Source organism: Pristiophorus japonicus, unplaced genomic scaffold (assembly GCF_044704955.1).
Source record: "Pristiophorus japonicus isolate sPriJap1 unplaced genomic scaffold, sPriJap1.hap1 HAP1_SCAFFOLD_29, whole genome shotgun sequence".
Classification (NCBI taxonomy): domain Eukaryota; kingdom Metazoa; phylum Chordata; class Chondrichthyes; family Pristiophoridae; genus Pristiophorus; species Pristiophorus japonicus.
Genome location: NW_027252668.1, coordinates 8,143,365 through 8,165,700, shown reverse-complemented (window position 1 = coordinate 8,165,700; position 22,336 = coordinate 8,143,365). Strand labels below are relative to the sequence as shown.

General features: G+C 46.7%; 1 protein-coding gene, 1 long non-coding RNA gene and 1 pseudogene across 8 annotated transcripts in view; 1 reads left to right on the top strand and 2 right to left on the bottom strand.

Annotated features, from left to right (window-relative positions):
- The window catches only part of LOC139248232 (zinc finger protein 84-like), a 1,036,220-nt gene that overhangs the window by 21,394 nt on the left and 992,490 nt on the right, over positions 1-22,336 (bottom strand). For 3 of the 7 annotated variants that reach the window (XM_070871981.1, XM_070871979.1, XM_070871980.1), the window contains one exon: positions 4,482-8,758. The exons of the other annotated variants lie outside the window; for them this stretch is intronic. In XM_070871981.1, the coding sequence (XP_070728082.1) occupies positions 7,530-8,651 (1,122 nt within the window). In that variant the 5' untranslated portion in view covers positions 8,652-8,758 and the 3' untranslated portion in view covers positions 4,482-7,529. Of the gene's footprint in view, positions 1-4,481; positions 8,759-22,336 lie in introns of those variants that run through there. 7 annotated transcript variants of the gene reach the window in all.
- On the top strand, positions 89-21,691 carry LOC139248235 (uncharacterized). The gene is made up of 3 exons (XR_011591018.1): positions 89-240; positions 20,046-20,109; positions 21,672-21,691. It is a non-coding gene; the product is annotated as an uncharacterized lncRNA (long non-coding RNA).
- LOC139248098 (zinc finger protein 723-like) lies at positions 2,972-3,989 on the bottom strand (annotated as a pseudogene).

The window sequence follows — 22,336 nt, the reverse complement described above, 5'->3', positions numbered from 1 at the left end:
GAGGCCGCGCGGGGCAGCAGCCCCACCCCCCCGCAGCGCGCTGCTCGGCGCCAATCAACGGCGGGGGGTGGGGCGGGGCTACGGCAGCAATCCATCAGCGAAAAATACAGGGCGCGCTCCTTAAAGGGGCAGGCTGTGTAAGTTTAAAGGGGCAGTGTCACTGTGCCTCTGTCGTCACCGTCACCGTCACCGTGGTGGGCAGTCCCTGGGGATGGAGGAAGACTTGCTTCCAGTGTAAAGGTGAGTGAGCAGCCCAGGGGAATGAGAGTGTGTGTGTGTCACAGACAGTGGTTGAGGGAACGGGAGGGTGGCACAGGTTGACCACTCGCTCTTCCCCGCTGCCTGAGCTCGGTTTCTGCTCACTCTCGGCGACGGTCAGCGCCCTCCCGGACGCACTGCCTCCACTCTGGGCGGTCGGTGAGCAGGGACTCCCAGCTGTCGGTGGGGATGTTACACTTTTATCGGGGAGGCTTTGAGGGGGTCCCCCCCTTGTAACGTTCCCTCTCCCCCCCCACCTTGGGGCTCGCTGGCCGTGTCGGAGTTCCGAGTACAGCGCTCGCTTTGGGCGTCTGGTGCGGGACGTGCGGACAATGTGGCCCTGCCCAGCGGAGCTGGTCGAGTGTGGCTCAGTGCTTCGGTGCTGGGGACGTTGGTCTGATCGAGAACACGGACGTTGGTGCGTCTGCCCTCCCGGGGGGATGTGCAGGATCTTGCGGAGACCGCGTTGGTGGCGTTTCTCCAGCGACTTGGGGTGTCTCTGAGCCGGTTTAAATTTGCGATATCTCCGTCCATGTTTAAAGGGAGAGGGCTGAAATTTTGCTCCTTTGAGTCTCCAGTCAGTGCCCCTGGCTGGCGATAACGGGCTGTAAATGAGTTTGTGGCCGGCCGCGGTGAGAACAGCGCCTCCTGCTAAATCTGTCGGGAGTTTTGCGGTGGCGGTAACACGTTGCGCCTCGCTTTGCTGCGCTCTGTGATGCTGATATCGCCGTGCACAGCGCCCCGGCTCAAACATTGGCCCTCGCCCCCTGGTTCTGACCCAACAAATTCGGCAGTCGCCATTCAGTCGGATGTTGGCTTGTGGAGCGCTATTTACAGGTGCCAACATCCGGTTTACTTTTAATCAGCCATTAATGCTTCTTTCTTAGTTTCACACAGTCTCTGTTGCTGTTTAAAGGGAAAGAGTCGCTGTGCCCATTCAAAGGGAATTTCTTTGGATTCGCGTATTACTTCACACAGATATGCCCCAATTTGTGATTTTGCAAACACAACAGGCAGTGAGGTCAGCACCAGTGACACCCAACCTCAATGCTCACATCAGCATCCATCCTATGCTGTACCTGCCCTGGGACTGTTTGATGGGACAGTTTCGGGGGAGCTTTACTCTGTATCTAACCTGGGCTGTACCTGCCCTGGGAGTGTTTGATGGGACAGTGTAGAGGGAGCTTTACTCTGTATCTAACCCGTGCTGTACCTGCCCTGGGACTGTTTGATGGGACAGTGCAGAGGGAGCTTTACTCTGTATCTAACCCCCTGTACCTGCCCTGGGAGTGTTTGATGGGACAGTGTAGAGGAAGCTTTACTCTGTATCTAATCCCCTGTACCTACCCTGGGAGTGTTTGATGGGACAGTGTAGAGGGAGCTTTACTCTGTATCTAACCCCCTGTACCTGCCCTGGGAGTGTTTGATGGGACAGTGTAGAGGGAGCTTTACTCTGTATCTAACCCCCTGTACCTGCCCTGGGAGTGTTTGATGGGACAGTGTAGAGGGAGCTTTACTCTGTATCTAACCCCCTGTACCTGCCCTGGGAGTGTTTGATGGGACACTGTAGAGGAGCTTTACTCTGTATCTAACCTGTGCTGTACCTGCCCTGGGAGTGTTTGATGGGACAGTGTAGAGGGAGCTTTACTCTGTATCTAACCCCCTGTACCTGCCCTGGGAGTGTTTGATGGGACAGTGTAGAGGGAGCTTTACTCTGTATTTAACCCGCGCTGTACCTGCCCTGCGAGTGTTTGTTGGAACAGTGCAGAGGGAATTTTACTCTCTTTAGAATCCCCGGGGAAGGGCCAGGGCCCAGATTGTGGAACATAACCAAGGGGGAAAGAGGAGGAGAGAAGGGTAGATAAATCAAGGAGACAGGACTGAGGGACACCAAGCCTCAGCTTTAGAGCTTGTACACTTCAGGAGGGGCAGACTGAGTTCAGTAGTTTTAGGATCCAGGTAGAGAACAAGGAGCAGTTGGGGAGACTGTTGTAGATTCCAGCACAGTGAGGATGTAGGGGAGAGAGGTTGTGTAGGGCCGTGTATTCGGGGTGCAGGAGGGACAAGAGAGAAAATGTCAGAGGAGCAATTACTGCAGCAATGTCCATAAATAGTGAGAGATAGAAGGTGGGGGTTAGAGTGGACCATGGACAGGCTGTTAAACTGTCTGTTTGCTGTCACCAGCTTTCCTTCTGTTAAAAATAGCCTGCTGTAGCCCAGTGACACAAACAGCCCATTAAACTCCACCAATGTCCTTTGGTCTGGTGAGAAATCCCTTTGTGAAACATCGGTGGTTGTTAAAGCTTCTCATTCTGACACCCTCACAGTGAGAAATGAGCTTCAGAACTGCCGACACCATCAGCTTTAAGGAGATAATCCCCTTTGGAGATTGGATTGGCCATTGAGTTTGACTAAATTGATGTCAAACCAACAATGCTGCTTTGCCCTGTGACAATAACAGATTATCAGAATATTTCCCATAGGTTAAAATCTAATATTACAGGGACTCACTGCCCTGGATGGTTGGACTGGATCCTGTGATATAATAAACATTTATTTCCTGTCAGACTTGGACATCTTGCAGATGCATCTTTTAAAAAGTTGTGGGAACTCAGTTCTGAAATGAATTCCACACAGTTTGTAACAAGTGCTCAGTCAGCTCGTCTTATTGTCGAGACATCAAGGACTGAGTGTGTGTGAAACAACCCTGATTTATTTGACATTGATACAGATTATACTCCAGCCCAGTTATAGGGATTACTCACATCAGCTTTACCAAACCCCAACTGCCCGAATGAACATGGTTCAAGCCTGGATATGATTAACAGTAACAGCAGAATCCAACCCCTGAATCACTTGTGAACTCGCTGGTGTGTCAGCACGTTGGAAAAATTAGTGAATCCCTTTGCACACTCACGGCAGGTGAACGGTCTCTCCCCAGTGTGAATTCAGTGGTGTGTCAGCAGATTCTTTGTGCTTTGAAAGCTCCTCCCACATTCAGAACATTTAAAAGGTATTTTATCAGTGTGAACAAGCTGGTGTGTCCTGAGGTTGGATGACTGAGTGAATCTCATCCCACACACCGAGCAGGAGATGGCTTTTTCCCCAGTGTGAACTCGCTTGTGGGTCAGCAGGTTAGATGAACGAGTGAATCCCTTCACACATACGGAGAAGGTGAACGACCTTTCCCTGGTGTGAACTCGCTGGTGTTTCAGTAGGTTGGGCGAGTGAGCAAATGTCTTTGCACAGTTGGAGCACCTAAACGATCACTCGCCAGTGTGAACTCGCTGGTGTGCCAGGGTGTGGTTGGATTGAGAAAATCCCTTTCCACACTGCGCAGGTGAACGGCTTCTCCCGAGTATAAATTTGCTGGTGTTTCGCAGGTACGATAATTTTTTGGAAGTCTTCAGACAGTAAGAGCAACTGAACAGCCTCTCCCGAGTGTGACTGCGTCGATGAATTTCCAGCTGGGACGGGTAACTGAATCTCTTCCTACAGTCCCCATATTTCCACGGTTTCTCCGTGGTGCGGGTGTCTTTGTGTCTCTCCAGGTTGGACGAACAGTTGAAGCCTCGCCCACACACAATACACGTGTACGGTTTCTCCCCGCTGTCAATGGTGCGATGTTTTTTCAGATTGTGTAACTGATTAAAGCTCTTTCCACAGTCAGTACACTGGAACACTCTCACACGTGTGTGTGTGTGTGAGAGAGAGTCTAGGTGCTTTTCCCGTCACACTGATGTTTGAAATCTTTTCCCACAAACACAACAAACGTTTAACCTTCCACATTCAAAGGCCGATGATATTGGGGCCCTGGTGAATGGAGTGACTCTGTCAGACCTTAATGTGATGTTGGGTTTGAGTGTGCAGTCTGTAAATGCTGCCCTTCTCACAGCCTGTAACAGGAGTTTACAAAAGCCATCAAAAGTTCAGGATAGAAACTCAACATTGGCCTGGAAATCCCGGCCTCCCTGGGTCCGTACGGAGTGTGCAAGGACCCGGGAAGGCATCGCAAAAGCCGGTTTCCAGTACACAATGCGCTTGACAGATCCAACGCATATCGGGAGCGAGGACATTTGCATGGGCAAGATTGCAGGATTTACCCATATCTTGCCCAGCAAATGTCCTCAAACCTCTTGCACCAGATAAAAACAGGAGCATAGCCTACTTTTACAGGCGTAAGTGTTTAAAACACACTTAAAACAGAGAAAATAACATTTTTTTTTTTAAACTTTATTTTTTTTAGAAACTCTGCCCACTAGATTATTTTAAACCATAATTTAAAAAACCTTTTTAAAAACTCGCAAATGTTTTTTTTCTCTAAGATATTTATTAACTTTAATTTCAATTACGGTGTGTTTAGAATTTTTTATTTGGTGTTATTGTGTTTGTTGTTTTTCTCAATTAACAGCAATTTGAACTCGGAGATAGGGAGTTCCCGTTACTATTAATTGAGAACACTTTACCTGATTGGTTGAGCAGTCACACGTGACTGTATCTCCTGCGTGGGAACCTGGAGGACGGGAGCGCGCTTTGCAGTGTGGGAAGAGAAGGCCTCCCCACCGGAATCTCACGCTCCTCCGGGAACAGGGACTTTCATGGACATTTTTCAGGTCGGAGACATCTGCCCTCGGTTCTTGTTCGGGGCCCGAGGCCCACAGCGGGTGTGTAAAGCGGATGATGCGGAGTGTTTTCTCTCAGGTGCGGCCTGGGCCCCCACTCGGGCTGTGTGAGGCCCGCGTCCCCCGCCCCTCGGGGTTTATTAACCCGCTCCCGCCCATCTCTCACCCACCGCGCATGCTCAGCTCACACTGCCCGACAGATTGACGTGCCCACCGACCAATAGGAAGAGCGCAGTGCAGGGCTGGAGGAGCGACCAGGCGGTTGGTCCTGCAACCAATCGGAGTGTGCGAGGGGCGGAGTTGGCTCAGCAGGCGGGGCTTGCGGCCCCCAGTGGGCAGGGCCGAGTTTGGACCTCCCCTCACTGTCTGCGCAGGCAGTGGAGGCGGACTTCGGTCGGACAGGCAGTTTCGGGAGACAGGAGGAGATTGTGGCCGCAGGGCAGGACTTGGACCCACTGCTGGGCTTGGAAGCTCAGTCAACACCCGGTGTCGGCATCAGGCCCCAAATTAGAGCCGACAGTCCCAGGTGAGCGGGGTCACTGGCCGCCATCTTGCACAGGGCGGGATCAGGGTGCATGCGTGGCCATCTTGGTTCAGGAACAGAGTGGGTGGGGCTTCAGGGTCTCTGTTCCCAACTAGGCCCCAGTGCCCGGGAGATGGAGCATCCTGGGCAACAGATTTTTCATCATCTTAGAATCAGAGACTGGTTATAGCGTGGAAGGAGGCCATTTGGCCCGTTGAGCCCATGCTGGCTATCTGCAAAAGATTCAGCTAATCCCACTCCCCCTCCCTTTCCCCATAGCCCTGCAGATTTCTCTCTTTCTGGTACTCATCTAATTCCCTTTCGAAAGCCGTGATTGAGTCTGCCTCCACCATCCTTTCAGGCAGTGCATTCCAGATCCTAACCACTTGCTACGTAAAAAATATTTTTCTTATGTTGCCTTTGGTTCTTTTGTTAATCGTCTTAAATTTATGTCCTCTGGTTCTCGGCCCTACTGCCAATGGGCACAGTTTCTATCTACTCTGTCCAGACCCCTCATGATTTTGAACATCCCTGTCAAATCTCCTCGCAATATTCTCTGTTCTGAGGAGAACAACCCCAGCTTCTCTAGACTATCCACATAACTGAAGTCTCTCATCCCTGGAATCATTCTCGGAAATCTTTTCTGCACCCTCGCCAAAGCCTTCACACACTTACTAAAATGCGGTGCCCAGAATTGGACACAATACTCCAATTGAGACCAAACCAATATTTTATGCAGGTTGATCATAATATCCACACTTCTGTACTCTATACTATACCTCTATTCATGAAGCCTAGGATCCAGGAAGTCTTTGTAACCGCTTTCTCAACCTGCGCTGCCACCTTCACTGATTGGTGCACACATACTCCTGGGTCTCTCTGTTCACGCACCCCTTTACAATTGTACCATTTAGTTTATATTGCCTCTCCTCTTCCGAACAAAATGTATCACTTTTAACTCTTCCACATTAAATTTAATCTGCCACATGTCTGCCCATTCCACCAGCCTGTATGTCTCTCTGAAGTCTATCACTATCCTCCTCAGTGTTCACTATCCTTCCAAGTTTTGTTTCATCTGCAAATTTGGAAATTGTGTCCTGTACACCCAAGTCTAAGTCATTAATATAGATCAAGAAAAGCAGTGGCCCGATACCGACCCCTGGGGAACACCACTACCTCCAGTCTGAAAAACAACCGTTCACCACTACTCTGTGTCGCTTAGCCACTTTCATATCCATGCTGCCACTGTCCCCGTTATTCCATGGGCTTCAATTTTGCTGGTATTGGTAACACGTCTGGGATCACTAAACACAAAACCCAGTCTGTTAATCACTTTCAGTTACTGGACTTAGCATGTGCCCCACAGCATCTCTTCTACCTTCAATATGTCAATAGAGCATCACGCCTGTAAACCTGGTTTAAGTTTATATCCACTCAGCAAATCGATTTAAGAAAAGCCTGTAGGCCAATGAGACACTGTTCAGGTGCCAGTGTGCTGCTGGTTTAATTGGCATTTTGCCTGTAATGGACTCCGTATTTTGGTCTCCATATTTAAGGAAGGGTATACTTGCATTGGAGGCTGTTCAGAGAAAGTTCACTACGTTGATTCCAGAGATGAGGGGTTGATTTATGAAGATAAGTTGAGTTGGCTGGGCCTATACACATTGGAGCTCAGAAGAATGAGAGGTGATCTTATCGAAACTTATAAGATAATGAGGGGGCTCGACAAGGTGGATGCAGGAAGGATATTTCAACTCAGGGGAAATTAAAACTTGGGGACATATCTTAGAATAAGTGGCCACCCATTTGAAACGGAAATGAGGAATTTCTTCTGAGGGTTGTAAATCTATGGAATCCTCTGCCTCAGAGAGCTGTGGAGGTTGGTTCTTTGAATATAATTAAGGCAGAGATAGACAGATTTTTGAGTGATAAGGGAGTAAAGGGTTATGGGGGGCGGGCAGGGAAGTGGAACAGCAATGTGTTGAAAGCAAAACTAATTTGTGTGCCTATATAGAGTTATTAACACCAGCATTACAGGAGTTATAAACCCCAACTATCAGAATGAACACGATTCAGTCTGGGATGTGATTAACAGCAGCAATAATAGTAGAATCCAACCCCTGCAGTCACTTGTGAACTCGCTGGTGTCTCAGCAGGTACTGTTTGCTTTTAAAACTCTTCTCACAGTCAGAACATTTAAAAGGTCTCTCCCCAGTGTGAACTCGCTGGTGTGTCCGCAGGTGGGATGACCGAGTGAATTCCTTCCCACACTCAGAGCAGGTGAATGACCTCTCCCCGGTGTGAACTCGCTGGTGTGTCAGGAGGTGCTGTTTGCTTTTAAAACTCTTCTCACAGTCAGAACATTTAAAAGGTCTCTCCCCAGTGTGAACTCGCTGGTGTGTCAGGAGATACTGTTTGCTTTTAAAACTCTTCTCACAGTCAGAACATTTAAAAGGTCTCTCCCCAGTGTGAACTCGCTGATGTGTCAGCAGGTAGGATAATGCAGTGAATCCCTTCCCACACCCAGAGCAGGTGAACGGCCTCTCCCCAGTGTGAACTCGCTGGTGTGTGCGCAGGTGGGATGAACGAGTGAATCCCTTCCCACAGTTGGAGCAGGTGAATGGCCTTGCCCCCGTGTGAACTCGCTGGTGTGCCAGCAGGTCAGATGACTGAGTGAATCCCTTCCTACACTCGGAGCAGGTGAACGGCCTCTCCCCAGTGTGAACACGCTGGTGAGTTAGAAGGTTGGATGACTGAGTGAATCCCTTTCCACACTCAGAGCAGGTGAATGGCCTCTCCCCAGTGTGAACACGCTGGTGTGTCAACAGGTGGGATGGCTGAGTGAATCCCTTCCCACACTCGGAGCAGGTGAACGGCCTCTCCCCAGTGTGAACTCGCTGATGTGTCCGCAGGTCGGATGATGTCGTGAATCCCTTCGCACAGTCGGAACAGATGAAAGGCTTCACCCCTGTGTGAACTCGCTGGTGTATCAGAAGGTGGGATAACCGAGTGAATCCCTTCCCACAGTGGGAGCAGGTGAACGGCCTCTCCCCGGTGTGAATTCGATGATGCGTTTCCAGCTGGGACGGGTAGTTGAAACATTTCCCACAGTCCCCACATTTAAATGGTTTCTCCCCAGTGTGACTACGCTTGTGTCTCTCCAGGTTGGACGATTGGCTGAAGCCTTGTCCACACACAGAGCACGTGTACCGTTTCTCCCCACTGTGAATGGTGCCTTCTGCTTCCATGGTCAAAAGCTGATGATATTCCAGTCCCGATGGATCGAGTGACTGTCAGATCTTGAGGTGATGTTTGGTTTGAGCTTCCAGTCTACAAATCCTCGTCTTTTAACACCCTGTAAAGTGAATTTCAAACAGGAAAAAGGGAGTGTGAGAGAGAACCCACAAAAACACAAAGGCAGGTTGTGAAATTGAGCTTAATGAATCTGGTCATTTGTGGGGCCGGCACTAGAAAAAAGTGACCATGAAATCTGCCGGATTGTCGTAAAAACACATCTGGGTCACTGCTGTCCTTCAGGGAAGGGAACCCACCTCCCTCGACAGGCCCACATGGGAAATTGTTGGTCCCACTGGGCCCAGAAGTACTGTGGGTCAAACCCAGCAGCTTCTCCCCGTCTCCATCCAGCTCAAACTGATGCAACAAACAGACCCACACAGGAGGCCAGGGAGCGACTTCCACATCCAGCTCCCACCCTGATACAGAGCGGCTGGGAATTGCTGGATCTGCTGTATAAATGCAAGTTGTTGTTTTCCTGGTGTGGGGGAGGTGCTGCCCCCGGGGGTTGCTGGTGCCGGGAGTGGAGCCTGACTCGGGGCCCGAGAGCCGCGGGGCCCGAGAGCAGCATGCCGTGCTGCCCGGGGCCCCGAGAGCCGCGTTGCCTGAGAGCCGCACGGTGTTCTGCCTGGGGCCCGGAGAGCTGCGTTGCCCGAGGACCGCATGCCGTGCTGCCCGGGGGTGGGGGGGGGGCTGGCGGGCTTGACCGGCAGCTCTGACTTGGGGACTGAGAACCACACTCGGTGAAAAAGGAGGTAGACAAAAAGCAGGAAACTATAGACCAGTCAGCCTAATATGTGTGGTTGGGAAAATGTGGGGGTCCATTATTAAAGAAGCAGTAGCAGAGCATTTGGAAAAGCATAATTTGGGCAGGCAGAGTCAGCATGGATTCATGAAGAGGAAGTCATGTTTGACAAATTTGCTGGAATTTGTTGAGGATGTAACGAACAGGGTGGATAAAGTGGATGTGTATTTGGACTTCCAGTAGGCATTTGACAAGGTGCCACATAAAAGGTTACTGCACAAGATAAAAGTTCACGGGGTTGGGGGCAATATATTAGCATGGATTGAGGATTGGCTAACTAACAGAAAACAGAGAGTTGGGATAAATGGTTCATTCACTGTTTGGTAATCATTAATTAGTGTCAAATGCCTTCCGGAAGTCCAAATACACCACATCCACTTTATCCACCCTGTTCGTTACATCCTCAAAGAATTCCAGCAAATTTGTCAAATATGACTTCCTCTTCATAAATCCATGCTGTCTCTGCCGCAGGGATCGTGGCTGGAACCCCAACTATTTACAATCTATGTTAATGATTTTGAAGAAGGGACAGAGTGTAACCTCGCCAAGTTTGCTGACGTTACAAAGATGGGAGGAAAAGCAATGTGTGAGGAGGACACAGAATCTGCAAGAGGACATAGAATGGCTAAGTGAGTGGGCAAAAATTAGGCAGATGGAGTATAATGTTGGAAAGTGTGAGGTCATGCACTTTGGCACAAAATCAAAGAGCAAGTTATTACTTAAATGGAGAAAGATTGCAAAGTGCTGCATTACAGCGGGACCTGGAGGTACTTATGCATGAAACACAAAAGGTTAGTATGCAGGTACAGCAAGTGATCAGGAAGGCCAATGGAGTCTTGGCCTTTATTGCAAAGGGGATAAAACCAAGGAAGTTTTGCTACAGTTATACAGGTTATTGGTGGGGCCACACCTGGAATACTGCATGCAGTTTTGGTTTCCATATTTACAAAAGGATATACTTGCTTTGGAGGCAGTTCAGAAAAGGTTCACTAGGTTGATTCCGTAGATGAGGGGGTTGACTTATGAGAAAAGGTTGAGGAGGTTGGGTCTCTACACATTGGAATTCAGAAGAAAGAGAAGTGATTTATCAAACCGTATAAGATTATAATGGGGTTTACAAGATGGATGGAGAGAGGATGTTTCCACTGATAGGGGAGACTAGAACTAGGGGGCATAATCTTCGATTAAAGTGTCGCCCATTTAAAACGGAGATGAGAAGGAATTTCTTCTCTCACAGGGTTGTAAATCTGTGGAATTCGCTTCCTCAGAGAGCTGAGGAACCTGGGACATTAAATAAATTTAAGACACAGATAGACAGTTTCTGAACGGATAAGGGAATAAGGGGTTATGGGGAGTGGGCAGGGAAGTGGACCCGAGTCCATGATCAGATCAGCCATGATCGTATTAAATGTAGATGGCTCTGCAAGATCCTACAACTCCCCTGGGAGGACAGGCGTAGCAACATCAGTGTCCTCGTCCAGGCTAACATCCTGATAGAGAATTCAGACAGGCTGCATTTAGACAGGTTGAGAAAACACAGACTCCCATGTCTACATGCGACTGAGCACATTGCATTAAGTCATCAATCAACTTGACATTTCAGGACCTTTGACAGTGAGACAATTCGGGGTTAAGAATATATCAATTCAGCCAATAAGTTCAAAGGAGGCGAGTTCTTTTCTGTAAATTGAACCAGGTATAAGTACAGCCATTTTGGCCATGTGGTCTCAGAAGGACAAAGACCTGGCTTAAAACCAGAAGCTTGTTGCTGCTGCCAGAATAAAGTTACAGTAAAACTACAATCGGAGTTCGTATTTCATTGGAAATTAAGAGATCTAACAATTTTGGCGTCACAAACAGGATCGCTGAGGGAAGAAACTGAATTTTGGACATCGGACCTACATACTGAGGTAAGGATTCCTCTTTATAAAAGTCCTCGGTCAAAAGTCTAAATTCGCCTCTCCTTCTACGCGATTCCGAAAGCCTCCGGTTTGCGAACCCTCCGGTTGGTAGTCGGCTCGAGGTCCCATAGACATCTAACTTCGGCGGTGTGTTAGTTAATTAATCACCGACCCACTGATCGGCTGGAAAGCCTGCGACTCAAGACCCCAGTAAAGAAATCAGTAGTATGGCAGCAGGAGATAAGAGCAAAGAATTGCCTACAACTGTTAAAGGTGGGCAGGCACCACCTGAGGTTTCGATCGATGAAATCCTCCAACAGTTGAAAGAATACAAAGAGCAACAATTCGACTTATCTACAACCTGTATTAAGATCGATCAAAAGTACGGAACCTCCAAAGGACAATGGTCCTTGGACGAGATTAAAAGGGTCTGGGGAAAAACGACCCGTATGAAAAATAAAGAGCGAACTAGATGGTCCCTAGCCGTTATGGGAAAGATCCGAAAGTGGAATGAAATTATAATGCGTTCCCAAATGACCAGTACAAAGGACCAATTGCAAGCTGTTTGTGCACAGCTCCGACAGAAAAAACTTGAACTTGAAACAGAAGTTAAAGATCTTAAAGGTGAAATTCAAGAATGGAAAAAATCATTAGGTCAAGGAGACAGTAATAGGAAAAGGAAAATGTATCGGTCAATTCCCAGGGTACCCATGTTTGGATAAATTAAAAGCGCAAACCCGAAGACACGACCGAGGAATAGATACGGATTCTGAATCCTCTGACGATACAGGGTCGGAGGATGAAGAATTAGGTGTATGCTTTGCCCCATTTAAAAAAAGACGAGTTGTAGTCAAATCGGAAGAGACTGCGGATGAGGGTGGAACCAAAAAAACGAGAAAAAGGGTGTATGCAGAATACTTAGTTCATGATCCGGCTGACCCAGAGAAAATTGATAATGGTCCAAGGAATTGCCCAAACCAAAGAAAGGGGGAGTAAAAACGTGGGATCAATTGGACCACTTAAGAAATATATATCAACTTCATCCCTGGGACGGAGTGCAAATTTTGACCATAATGGTGCCAAAAACACAGAAGAAAATTGCACGACAAGGTAGAAGAATCTTTGGGGCAGGATGAACAAGAATTAAATGCAGGATGGGAGGCGATTAAACACTAGCTGCAAGCCTTCAGTCCAGCTAAGACAGACTGGAGAAAAATTGCAGCCTGCCAACAGAAAGGAACAGAGGAGGTCCTGGAGTATGACGAGTGGTTTAGATGCACGTGGCTATAACATTCGGGTATGAATAATATGGATGGACAAGTGTTTGGACCCCTGAAAGCAGCTTTGTTGGCAGGTCTAAAGCCAGAACTGTCCAAAATGCTTGAGGTAGTGTTACCGGACTGGGAAGGTAGAGGAACTACCTTTGCAGCATTGGTGGATCGATGTAACCAATTACATCGGGATATGGGAGCTAAAGTCCGAGCTGTACAGGCTATGGGATGTAAATCCCAGGATTCCGATAAACAGTTATTAGGAAAATTACCTGGAAAATGTCATTATTGTGTGAAAGAAGGTCACTGTGCCAAGACGTGCAGGGCAAAACAGCAAGGTCGTGGCTGGGGAAGAGGACGCAGCCAGGGATACAATTCAGCCAACAAACCAGGCTTGTCACAAGATAACAACCTCATAGAAGCATTTAAGCGACTGACAATACAACAACAGAAGGAGTTACTTGGGATAGCAAAAAATGATTAGAGCCCACCCTGATCCACCTCCTCACACTAATACAACAAAGGGGACATGGGCTATATATAACTGTGAGGATGGGCGATAAGGATGTGAACTGTCTTTTAGACACAGGGGTGGAATTAACATGCTTACCCCTACAATATGGAGACTTTTTGTCGTTGGATGTAGGGCACGTACAGCCTATGGAGTTGGGGGCCATAAAATGGAAATTAAAAGGACAACACTGGTACTTAAAGGGCTGGGTCCACATGAACTAAGCACGCCGGTCTGGATAGGCCCAGTAGATCAACCCCTTTTGGGAATGGACGTTCTAATCCAAGTAGATTCATCATTGCATTTCGAGGATGGTCGGGTGACGTGGTCAATTCGAATTTTGAAGAAAGAAGAATTGAAGGAACACCCGATATGGACTAAAGATAAGAACGACTGTGGCCTACTCCAGATGGAGCCTACGTCATTTACCAGGACCAAGCCTCCATGCACTAAATAGTATCCCATCAGTCCAACTGCCATCGCGGGAATCTTACCGGTTATTTGCAATTGGAGAAACAAGGGGTGCTTATTAAAACGCATAGCTCCTCCAATAGCCCCGTGTGGCCGGTACAGAAATCTAATTAAACTTGCCGTTTGACTGTCGATTATAGGAAAGCTAACCAGTGTATTGATCAAAAAGCTCCTTTGGTCGCGGATCCCTCCACCATTTTTAATGCTCTCAAACCGGAACATAAATATTTCTCGGTTATAGATATGGCCAACGGATTTTGGTCGGTGCCTCTGCCACCAGAGGTTCAACAGTGGTTTGCTTTCACGGTCCAAGGACAACAATATACTTGGACCTGGTTACCGCAGGGTTTCCACAACGGCCCTACGGTATTCAACATGGCTTTACAAAGCCATTTGCGAGAATTACCTCCCCTGTCATCCACAGTCATCCAATATGTAGACGATATCCTGCTAGCGTCAAACATAGAAAATAGGTGCAGGAGCAGGCCATTCAACCCCTCTAGCCTGCACCGCCATTCAATGAGTTCATGGCTGAACATGAAACTTCAGTACCCCCTTCCTGCTTTCTCGCCATACCCCTTGATCCCCCGAGTAGTAAGGACTTCATCTAACTCCCTTTTGAATATATTTAGTGAATTGGCCTCAACTACTTTCTGTGATAGAGAATTCCACAGGTTAACCACTCTCTGGGTGAAGAAGTTTCTCCTCATCTCAGTCCTAAATGGCTTACCCCTTATCCTTAGACTGTGAAGAACAGCATGAACAAGATTTACGAGCTTTGCTGGACCACCTTTGGCTGAAAGGACATAAAGCCAGCATCGACAAAGCACAAATATCCCAAGAAGAGGTTGTATACCTGGGACAAAAGATTTCAGAAGGTAAGAGAGAACTTACCCAGGATAGAACTGCAGCCATTCGGGCTGCTAAAAAACCCACCACTATTCAGGAACTAAGGTCTTTTTTGGGATTGTGTAACTTTAACAGAAATTGGATTGACTCCTTCATGCAGCTTGCTCAGCCACTGATATTTTAAAGGGGAAACGTGCCTCTAAAGAAGCCATCACCCTCACTAAGGAACAGCAAGAGGCTTTCCTGAGTTTGAAAAAGGTTTTGTGTTCAGCACCGGCTCTGGGAATCTCCGACAGTGGTAAGCCATTTACCGTTTGTCCATGAGAAAGAAGGATACATGACAGCTATGCTGACACAAGAACATGGGGATCGACAAAGACCTATTGGCTATTATTCGGCAAAACTGGATGCCCTCGGATGGGGAAGTTGCCTAAGAGCCATGGAAGCTACATGTCAAGCGGTAATGATCACTGCGGGTCTAGTCCTCGACCAAAAGCTGATTGTCAAGTGTCCCCACACCGTACACACTTTGCTGTCTTTGAAAAGAATGTCTCAGGCGACGGCAGCTAGATGGACCCGCTGGACAGCAGTTTTGGAAGCTCCTAATCTCCATATCGTCTGGGCCAGCCCGGTTAATCCCGCAACTATGCTCCCGATGTCAGAATCGAGGGAGCAAGAGGGGGGAGAATGTGAAGAGCATGACTGCGTGGAGATTTTAAAAGAAACAGAAGAAGCAGCCTTAGCAGCAGAGGAGACTCTGCACAACACAGACCTCATCCTGTTTACAGATGGTTCCTCTTTTGTTGACAATGGTACCAGAAAAGCAGGATGGGCAGTTACAACCTTATATGAGGTAGTGGCAAAAGGATGTTTACCCTCAGGAATGTCAGCACAACAGGCCGAGTTACGGGCCCTGTCAGAAGCATGTCTACACAGATTTGCGTTATGCTTTTGGAGTCGCTCACGACTTTGGTCTGTTATGGCGGAAAAGAGGATTCCTCACTGCTGCTGGTATACCTATCCGAAATGGAAACAAAGTCTGAGACTTACTAGAGGCCATACAATTACCTCAGGAAGTGTCCATCCTGAAGTGTAAGGCCCATACCAAGGAAAATACTGCGGAAGCACAGGGAAATGCCCTGGCCGACCAGGCAGCTAAAGATGCCGCCTCACAGGGCGTTCCTCCAGAAGAACCAACACAGATGTGCAGATTGAAAGCACTCAGGACTCTGACACGAGACCTTCAAACAATGCAAGGCGAGTGCTCCCGAGAGGAAAAATGGACATGGATTGATTCAGGAATTAAGCTATGTGAAGATGGTGTCTGGAGACAGAGCTACCGACAAGCCAGTCGCGCCACAAGTGCTTATGCCTTTTTTAGCCCAACAGATCCACTCGTGGGGACACTTGGCCTCACAACAGATGACGGCACGGTTCCAGAAAAGCTGGTGGGATCGGGGATTTAAAAAACATGCCCAGCTGGAAGTAGACCGCTGTGTGGTCTGCCAGAAAAATAATTCTGGACCCATCACGGTAATGCCCTAACTGAGGCCCCCTGCCCCTGTCGGACCATTCCAGCATCTGCAGGTTGATTATATATCTCTTCCTTCATGCCAAGGATACACTAACATTCTTGGCATGATCGACAGATTCTCTAGATGGGTAGAAGCTGTCTCAACTGAAAGAGGCACAGCCAATCACACTGCAAAGGTCTTGTGTAAGGATTACATTCCCCGATGGGGAGTCCCGAGTAGCATTGACTCAGATCAGGGAACACACTTCACAGGTGCTGTCTGCCAAGAACATTACGTGGGATTTACACTGTCCTTATTATCCACAATCATCAGGACAAGTAGAATGAATGAATCGAACTCTGAAACAACGGCTTGCCAAATATCACCAAGAAGGAACACCATGGCTTCAGGCACTACCAATAGTGCTGTGTAGCATTAGGGCAACCCCAAACAGAACTACAGGTCGAAGCCCATTTGAAATTATAACAGGAAGACCCATGTCGCTGCCAGGAACTATTGATTTAAGGAAAGCTGATGTTCACTACATGAGTGACACTTTGTTATCATACTGTCAGAACCTAACCAATGCTATTAGTTCTGTTTCCCGACAGGTATCGGCAGCTTGGGGTAATCCACCCGAAGGAGGACACAACATCATCCCGGGTGTCTGGGTGTATGTGAAAAAGTTGCATAAAGAAGCTTTGGGTGCCAAGTGGGAGGGACCTTATCAAGTGTTATTGACCACCCAGGCAGCTATTAACGTCCAAGGAAAGAAAGCTTGGATCCACGCTTCACACGTTAAATGAGCACCCGTAACTGAAGCTGAAACTAATAAGGACAATTACTTTTTGCCAAAATGTATAAATTTACTGTATTACTGATTGTAGATATTCTAGGCATAGGCCTACTTCTTACTCGCCGACCCTCTGCACCAAAGGGAAATAGTAGAGTACCAAGGGAATTACATGTAAATACCTTTTTATATATGTCATACATTTATGCCAAACAAGGTAATATTTCTAGTTGTTGGGTGTGTGCACATATTCCTATTCACTCAAAGGCCAGTTCCCTTGAATATCTCGGAAATGGCTGAGTGGATAATTAATCAAAACAAAACAGGCAAAGCATTTCAGGATACAGAAAACTGGGCGCGTAAATGGAAGTCAGCAGGTTACAATCTGACTACCTTTGAAGGGGGATACCAACCGTGCTACAATAATTCCAAACGGTCCCCATTTTTTGTTATCGCTAATACAACGGGAATAGGAAGACCGAGGGAATCAGTCTGTCCGATTAGAAACATCAAAGGAGGCCAAAATATGGGGTATAGTAACTGCTCCCGGAATTATAATATAATTAAGCCATGGAACCATCCAAACTGGGCCGATGTGGGAATTTTTAACGTAACGGGGATTCTGAATAAAACGGATGGAAAAGCCTGGACAGGACCTGGAGTGTTGCTGATAAAGAAACAGTTAACATTCATTGCCTATAATGGCACCTATTGGGTGTGTGGCCACAAGGCCTACCCTTGGCTGCCCCAGAATTGGACGGGATCCTGCTATTTAGCCTATATTGTGCCTTATATGTATCATATAAAGTCACTGTCGGAATATTTACACCGTCCTCAGAGAGAAATCACAGAAACAGAGAGGTTCTTTGCCATTCTGATCCCCAGATATGGGACCGCCAGACTGGCAAGGGAATCCATTAACATGGCAGCCGTTGTGGAACGGGTCGCCAATGATACCTCAGGGGCCCTAGTTAAAATCAATGTAGAAATGGTAGCAATCTGCACAGTAGCCCTACAGAATAGACTGGCTCTTGATTACATCCTGGCTGAAAACGGAGGTACTTGAGCCCTACTCGGAACTGAGTGTTGCACATATATCCCTTATAGCTCTGAAGAAATTACCCACTTAGCGGAGCATATCCAAAAGGAGGTGGAAAAACTTAAGCAACCCCCATCATTCACTTTGTGGAGCGGAGCCACTGAATGGCTAGGTTCAATAGGAACTTCATTGGTGGAAGGTTTAATTCTATTTGTTGTAATTATTTTACTTTTAGAAACATAGAAACATAGAAAATAGGTGCAGGAGTAGGCCATTCGCCCCTTCTAGCCTGAACCGCCATTCAATGAGTTCATGGCTGAACATGCAACTTCAGTACCCCATTCCTGCTTTCTCACCATACCCCTTGACCCCCCGCTAGTAAGTAAGTAAGCTAGTAGTAAGGACTTCAACCAACTCCTTTTTGAATATATTTAGTGAATTGGCCTCAACAACTTTCTGTGGTAGAGAATTCCACAGGTTCACCACTCTCTGGGTGAAGAAATTCCTCCTCATCTCGGTCCTAAATGGCTTACCCCTTATCCTTAGACTGTGTCCCCTGGTTCTGGACTTCCCCAACATTGGGAACATTCATCCTGCATCTAACCTGTCTAACCCCGTCAGAATTTTAAACGTTTCTATGAGGTCCCCTCTCATTCTTCTGAACTCCAGTGAATACAAGCCCAGTTGATCCAGTCTTTCTTGATAGGTCAGTCCCGCCATCCCGGGAATCAGTCTGGTGAACCTTCGCTGCACTCCCTCAATAGCAAGAATGTCCTTCCTCAGGTTAGGAGACCAAAACTGTACACAATACTCCAGGTGTGGCCTCACCAAGGCCCTGTACAACTGTAGCAACACCTCCCTGCCCCTGTACTCAAATCCCCTCGCTATGAAGGCCAACATGCCATTTGCTTTCTTAACCGCCTGCTGTACCTGCATGCCAACCTTCAATGACTGATATACCATGACACCCAGGTCTCTTTGCACCTCCCCTTTTCCTAATCTGTCACCATTCAGATAATAGTCTGTCTCTGGTTTTACCACCAAAGTGGATAACCTCACATTTATCCACATTACACTTCATCTGCCATGCATTTGCCCACTCACTTAACCTATCCAAGTCGCTCTGCAGCCTCATAGCATCCTCCTCGCAGCTCACACTGCCACCCAATTTAGTGTCATCCGCAAATTTGGAGATACTACATTTAATCCCCTCATCTAAATTATTAATGTGCAGTATAAACAGCTGGGGCCCCAGCACAGAACCTTGCGGTACCTGTGGAAATGTATTTTTATCTAAGCTGATACCATACGGTATTTGTGTGCCCTTTGCAATATATATATTTCAAAGTGGAGTCCTGGTCCTTCCAGAACTTTCTGCATTTTAGCAGTCAGCTTGCATAAACAGCTAAACCTGGTTGGAGATGGCTGATGGCCATCAGACAGCTAGGAGACAAGTCATGCTGAGACAAGTATCCCCATATGGTGCTCTCCTATTGTCTACACGACAAGAGTTCCATATCACCCCACCTTTATCTTCTAGACTCAAACCACCAGCCACTATCTCTTGCAGAGACCTCATCCATTTGATGTAAACGATAAACTGAACAGGAAATTGAACAATCCTGACACAATACAAGACAGGTGATAGCCCATTACCACACCCTCATGGAGTAATGGCCGGCTGGCCAACTGATAACCCTGACAAAAGGAAATATCTGTAAACCATGTCAGGACAAGGATATATTAATTAACTCTTTATCTGTATTCACTGACTGTGAGACAGAGCAATACACAGGGAGAGGCCATAACTTGGGTTTTACTGTATAAACATCTTGTGAAACTACCATTTCGGAGGTGTTCACTTAGCCCTTGACTGAGTGTAACCTGCCCCTTGCTAGCAAGCGAATTAAAGAAACTTCTGCCGGAGCTGTAAGTGTCGGAGTCATTCTTTTCGGAGGTCGAGATTTCGACAGTTACTTCTTGGAGGTTCCACCGAGATGCATACTCTCTGTCCTGTGAGTAAAACGGATACAGGCATAGTGCCTCTCCAGTGAAAGGGTTCAGTGGCCAAAACAAGGTGAGCCTTTTGCTCACAAGAGGTTTCTTCACTGTTGAATCGCATATGTAATCTGTTGTCCACAGGGGAGGTACTGCAATCTACAAGACTCAACATTTATAACCATTTCTTTCTCAGCTCGCCAGCAGAAGAGAACAGGTTCTGGAAAAATCTCGAAACAGCCCGGGGAAGGTTTCAGTAGGTAAGGTGGAAACAGCGCTAGTCGATCGAAAAGGGTTCCTGGTTTTTATGTGATAAGATTTTTATTGTTTTTAATTCGGAAGGGGTTCTTATGTGATAAGAGTAGAGAAAAAAAATAAGAAAGCGCAATCGATCAAAGGTTCTTATGTGACGAGAGTTTGGGTATGGAACCATAAGTTTTATCAGTTTTTTTATTAGGATAAGTTAAGGACTCGGTCTGTAGTGGCGTACAACGCAGACTGAGAATATTGTTTGTTGTCCTTGTTATACTGTTGTGTGCAATACCTTTGTGAGAGATTGCCATTAGAGAAACGGGAAGAGTTACTCGGGAAAATTGTGATTCGGGAAAAAAAAACACAAGGATTGATTAAGAAAAGAAACAGTAGCTGATTTGATCAACTACGGTTGGTTCGTGCCAACATATCTCACACACCCAGACTGAGCCCGAATTAAGAGCCTTTTCAGGCCACGTAACGGCCAGGAGAAGTGGGCGTAGAGAACTTGGTTGGCCGAAAGGATTGTGAGATCAGAAACTGGAAAATTTTAATCATCCAGAATGGGTGCCGGAGCAAGTTAAAACACCACAAAAGGCACACCAGCCTATGTCATGCTCCAGAATTCTGGTCAGTCTTCAATTGACCAAAGAAACAAAAATGGTAAAGTGGACTAAGGGTGAAAACAGGCCATTTCCACCCGATGGTTCATTTAATTTAGAGAGAACAAAATGTCGAGAGGAGTGTCTTATAAACAGAGATCCAGGTAGAAGAGAAAAAAAAAGGAAAGTAATAGAAAAGGCCTGGGTTCTGATTCTTCAAGCCCATGTAAAATTAACAGAGGAAGTAAATCAAATGTAAAATTTAAAAAAAAAGAGAACCTGAAAGTGACTTATGGATTCAAAAAAAAAATTAAAGCTAGCAAAAAAAAAGCTTTATTGAATGGAGAGAGACTTTTGTGAATGTCTTGTCTTTGAATGAGAGTGCTTCTGTGTTTCTTCCTTGTGTCTGGAAACCTGTTTGGAAAGGTTGTGGAGCTGCCTGTTTGTTTTAGCTCCACCCACTTTTTCAAACAAAGTGAACTTTTTTAACCCTTCATAGTGTTGTCCTGCATGTGGGAAGTTTAAGACATTTTAAGTTAGAAGCGCAGGTGTGGATTTATTCGGATGAGAGCTTACGGAGCTAGGAAATGCACAAAGGATCGGTTTGTTGAGACATGATCCCGGTGGTTAAAAGTTGTAATGACTTTTTTTTTTAAAAAGCCTTTGTGGGTCTCTTGAGGTGCAGGCTGGGGGAGTACACTCTCATTGTCCTTGGTGTAAAATCTTGGTACAAAAGCTTCTAGCTCAGTAAGAGGATTTGTTTTTGATAAAGAGTGGCAGTACAATATTTGAATTGGGATTTTGAGATATTTCAGGTGATCTCCTTGATCAACATTTTGGGTGTATTGGAAAAATCTTGGGTTTGGAAGCCTTTTAATAAGATTAGAAAACAAGTACTTTACATTCTGTGATCTGTGAATCACTATAAGCATAAATGAGAAGTCCGTATAACACACCGATTCTTCCAGTTCAGAAGCCCACACAAACAGAGGTTTGTCCAAGACCTACGAGCTGTGAATGAATCTACTATATTCTCACAATGCTTAAAGAAGGATTTGGAATGAAGTATCCCGGAATGCTTTCCAGAGTCTTAAGCAGCCCCTCACTTCAGCACCAGCCTTGGGATTACCAGTTTACACTAAGCTATTCAACTTATTTGTGCATCACAAAATCGGGTTTTGCACAATCTGTTTTGACTCAGTTACATGGGGACAGGCAGCGACCGGTAGCGTATTTCAGTACCCTACTAGACCCAGTGGCACGCGGACTACCAGGATGTCTTCCTTCATTGGCAGCAGCTTATTACACTGTACAACAGGCTCAGACAATAACTCGAAATCATCAGACCATTTTGTATATCCCACACTCTGTCGAGATTTTACTTACTAAGTGTGCCACCCAACACCTAACCTCCGCAAGAACCACTAAATATGAAGTCGAACTGTTATCAAATCCAAACCTTATCAAAAGATGCACTACCTTAAATCCAGCCACTCTACTCCCTACGGAAGAAGACGGCAAACCCCATTCATGTGAAATGGTAACCGAATTAGTGACTAAACCACGTATCAATCTAACAGATGTACCAATGTGTAACCCTGATTTAGTGTACTATGTTGACGGATCAGCCCTA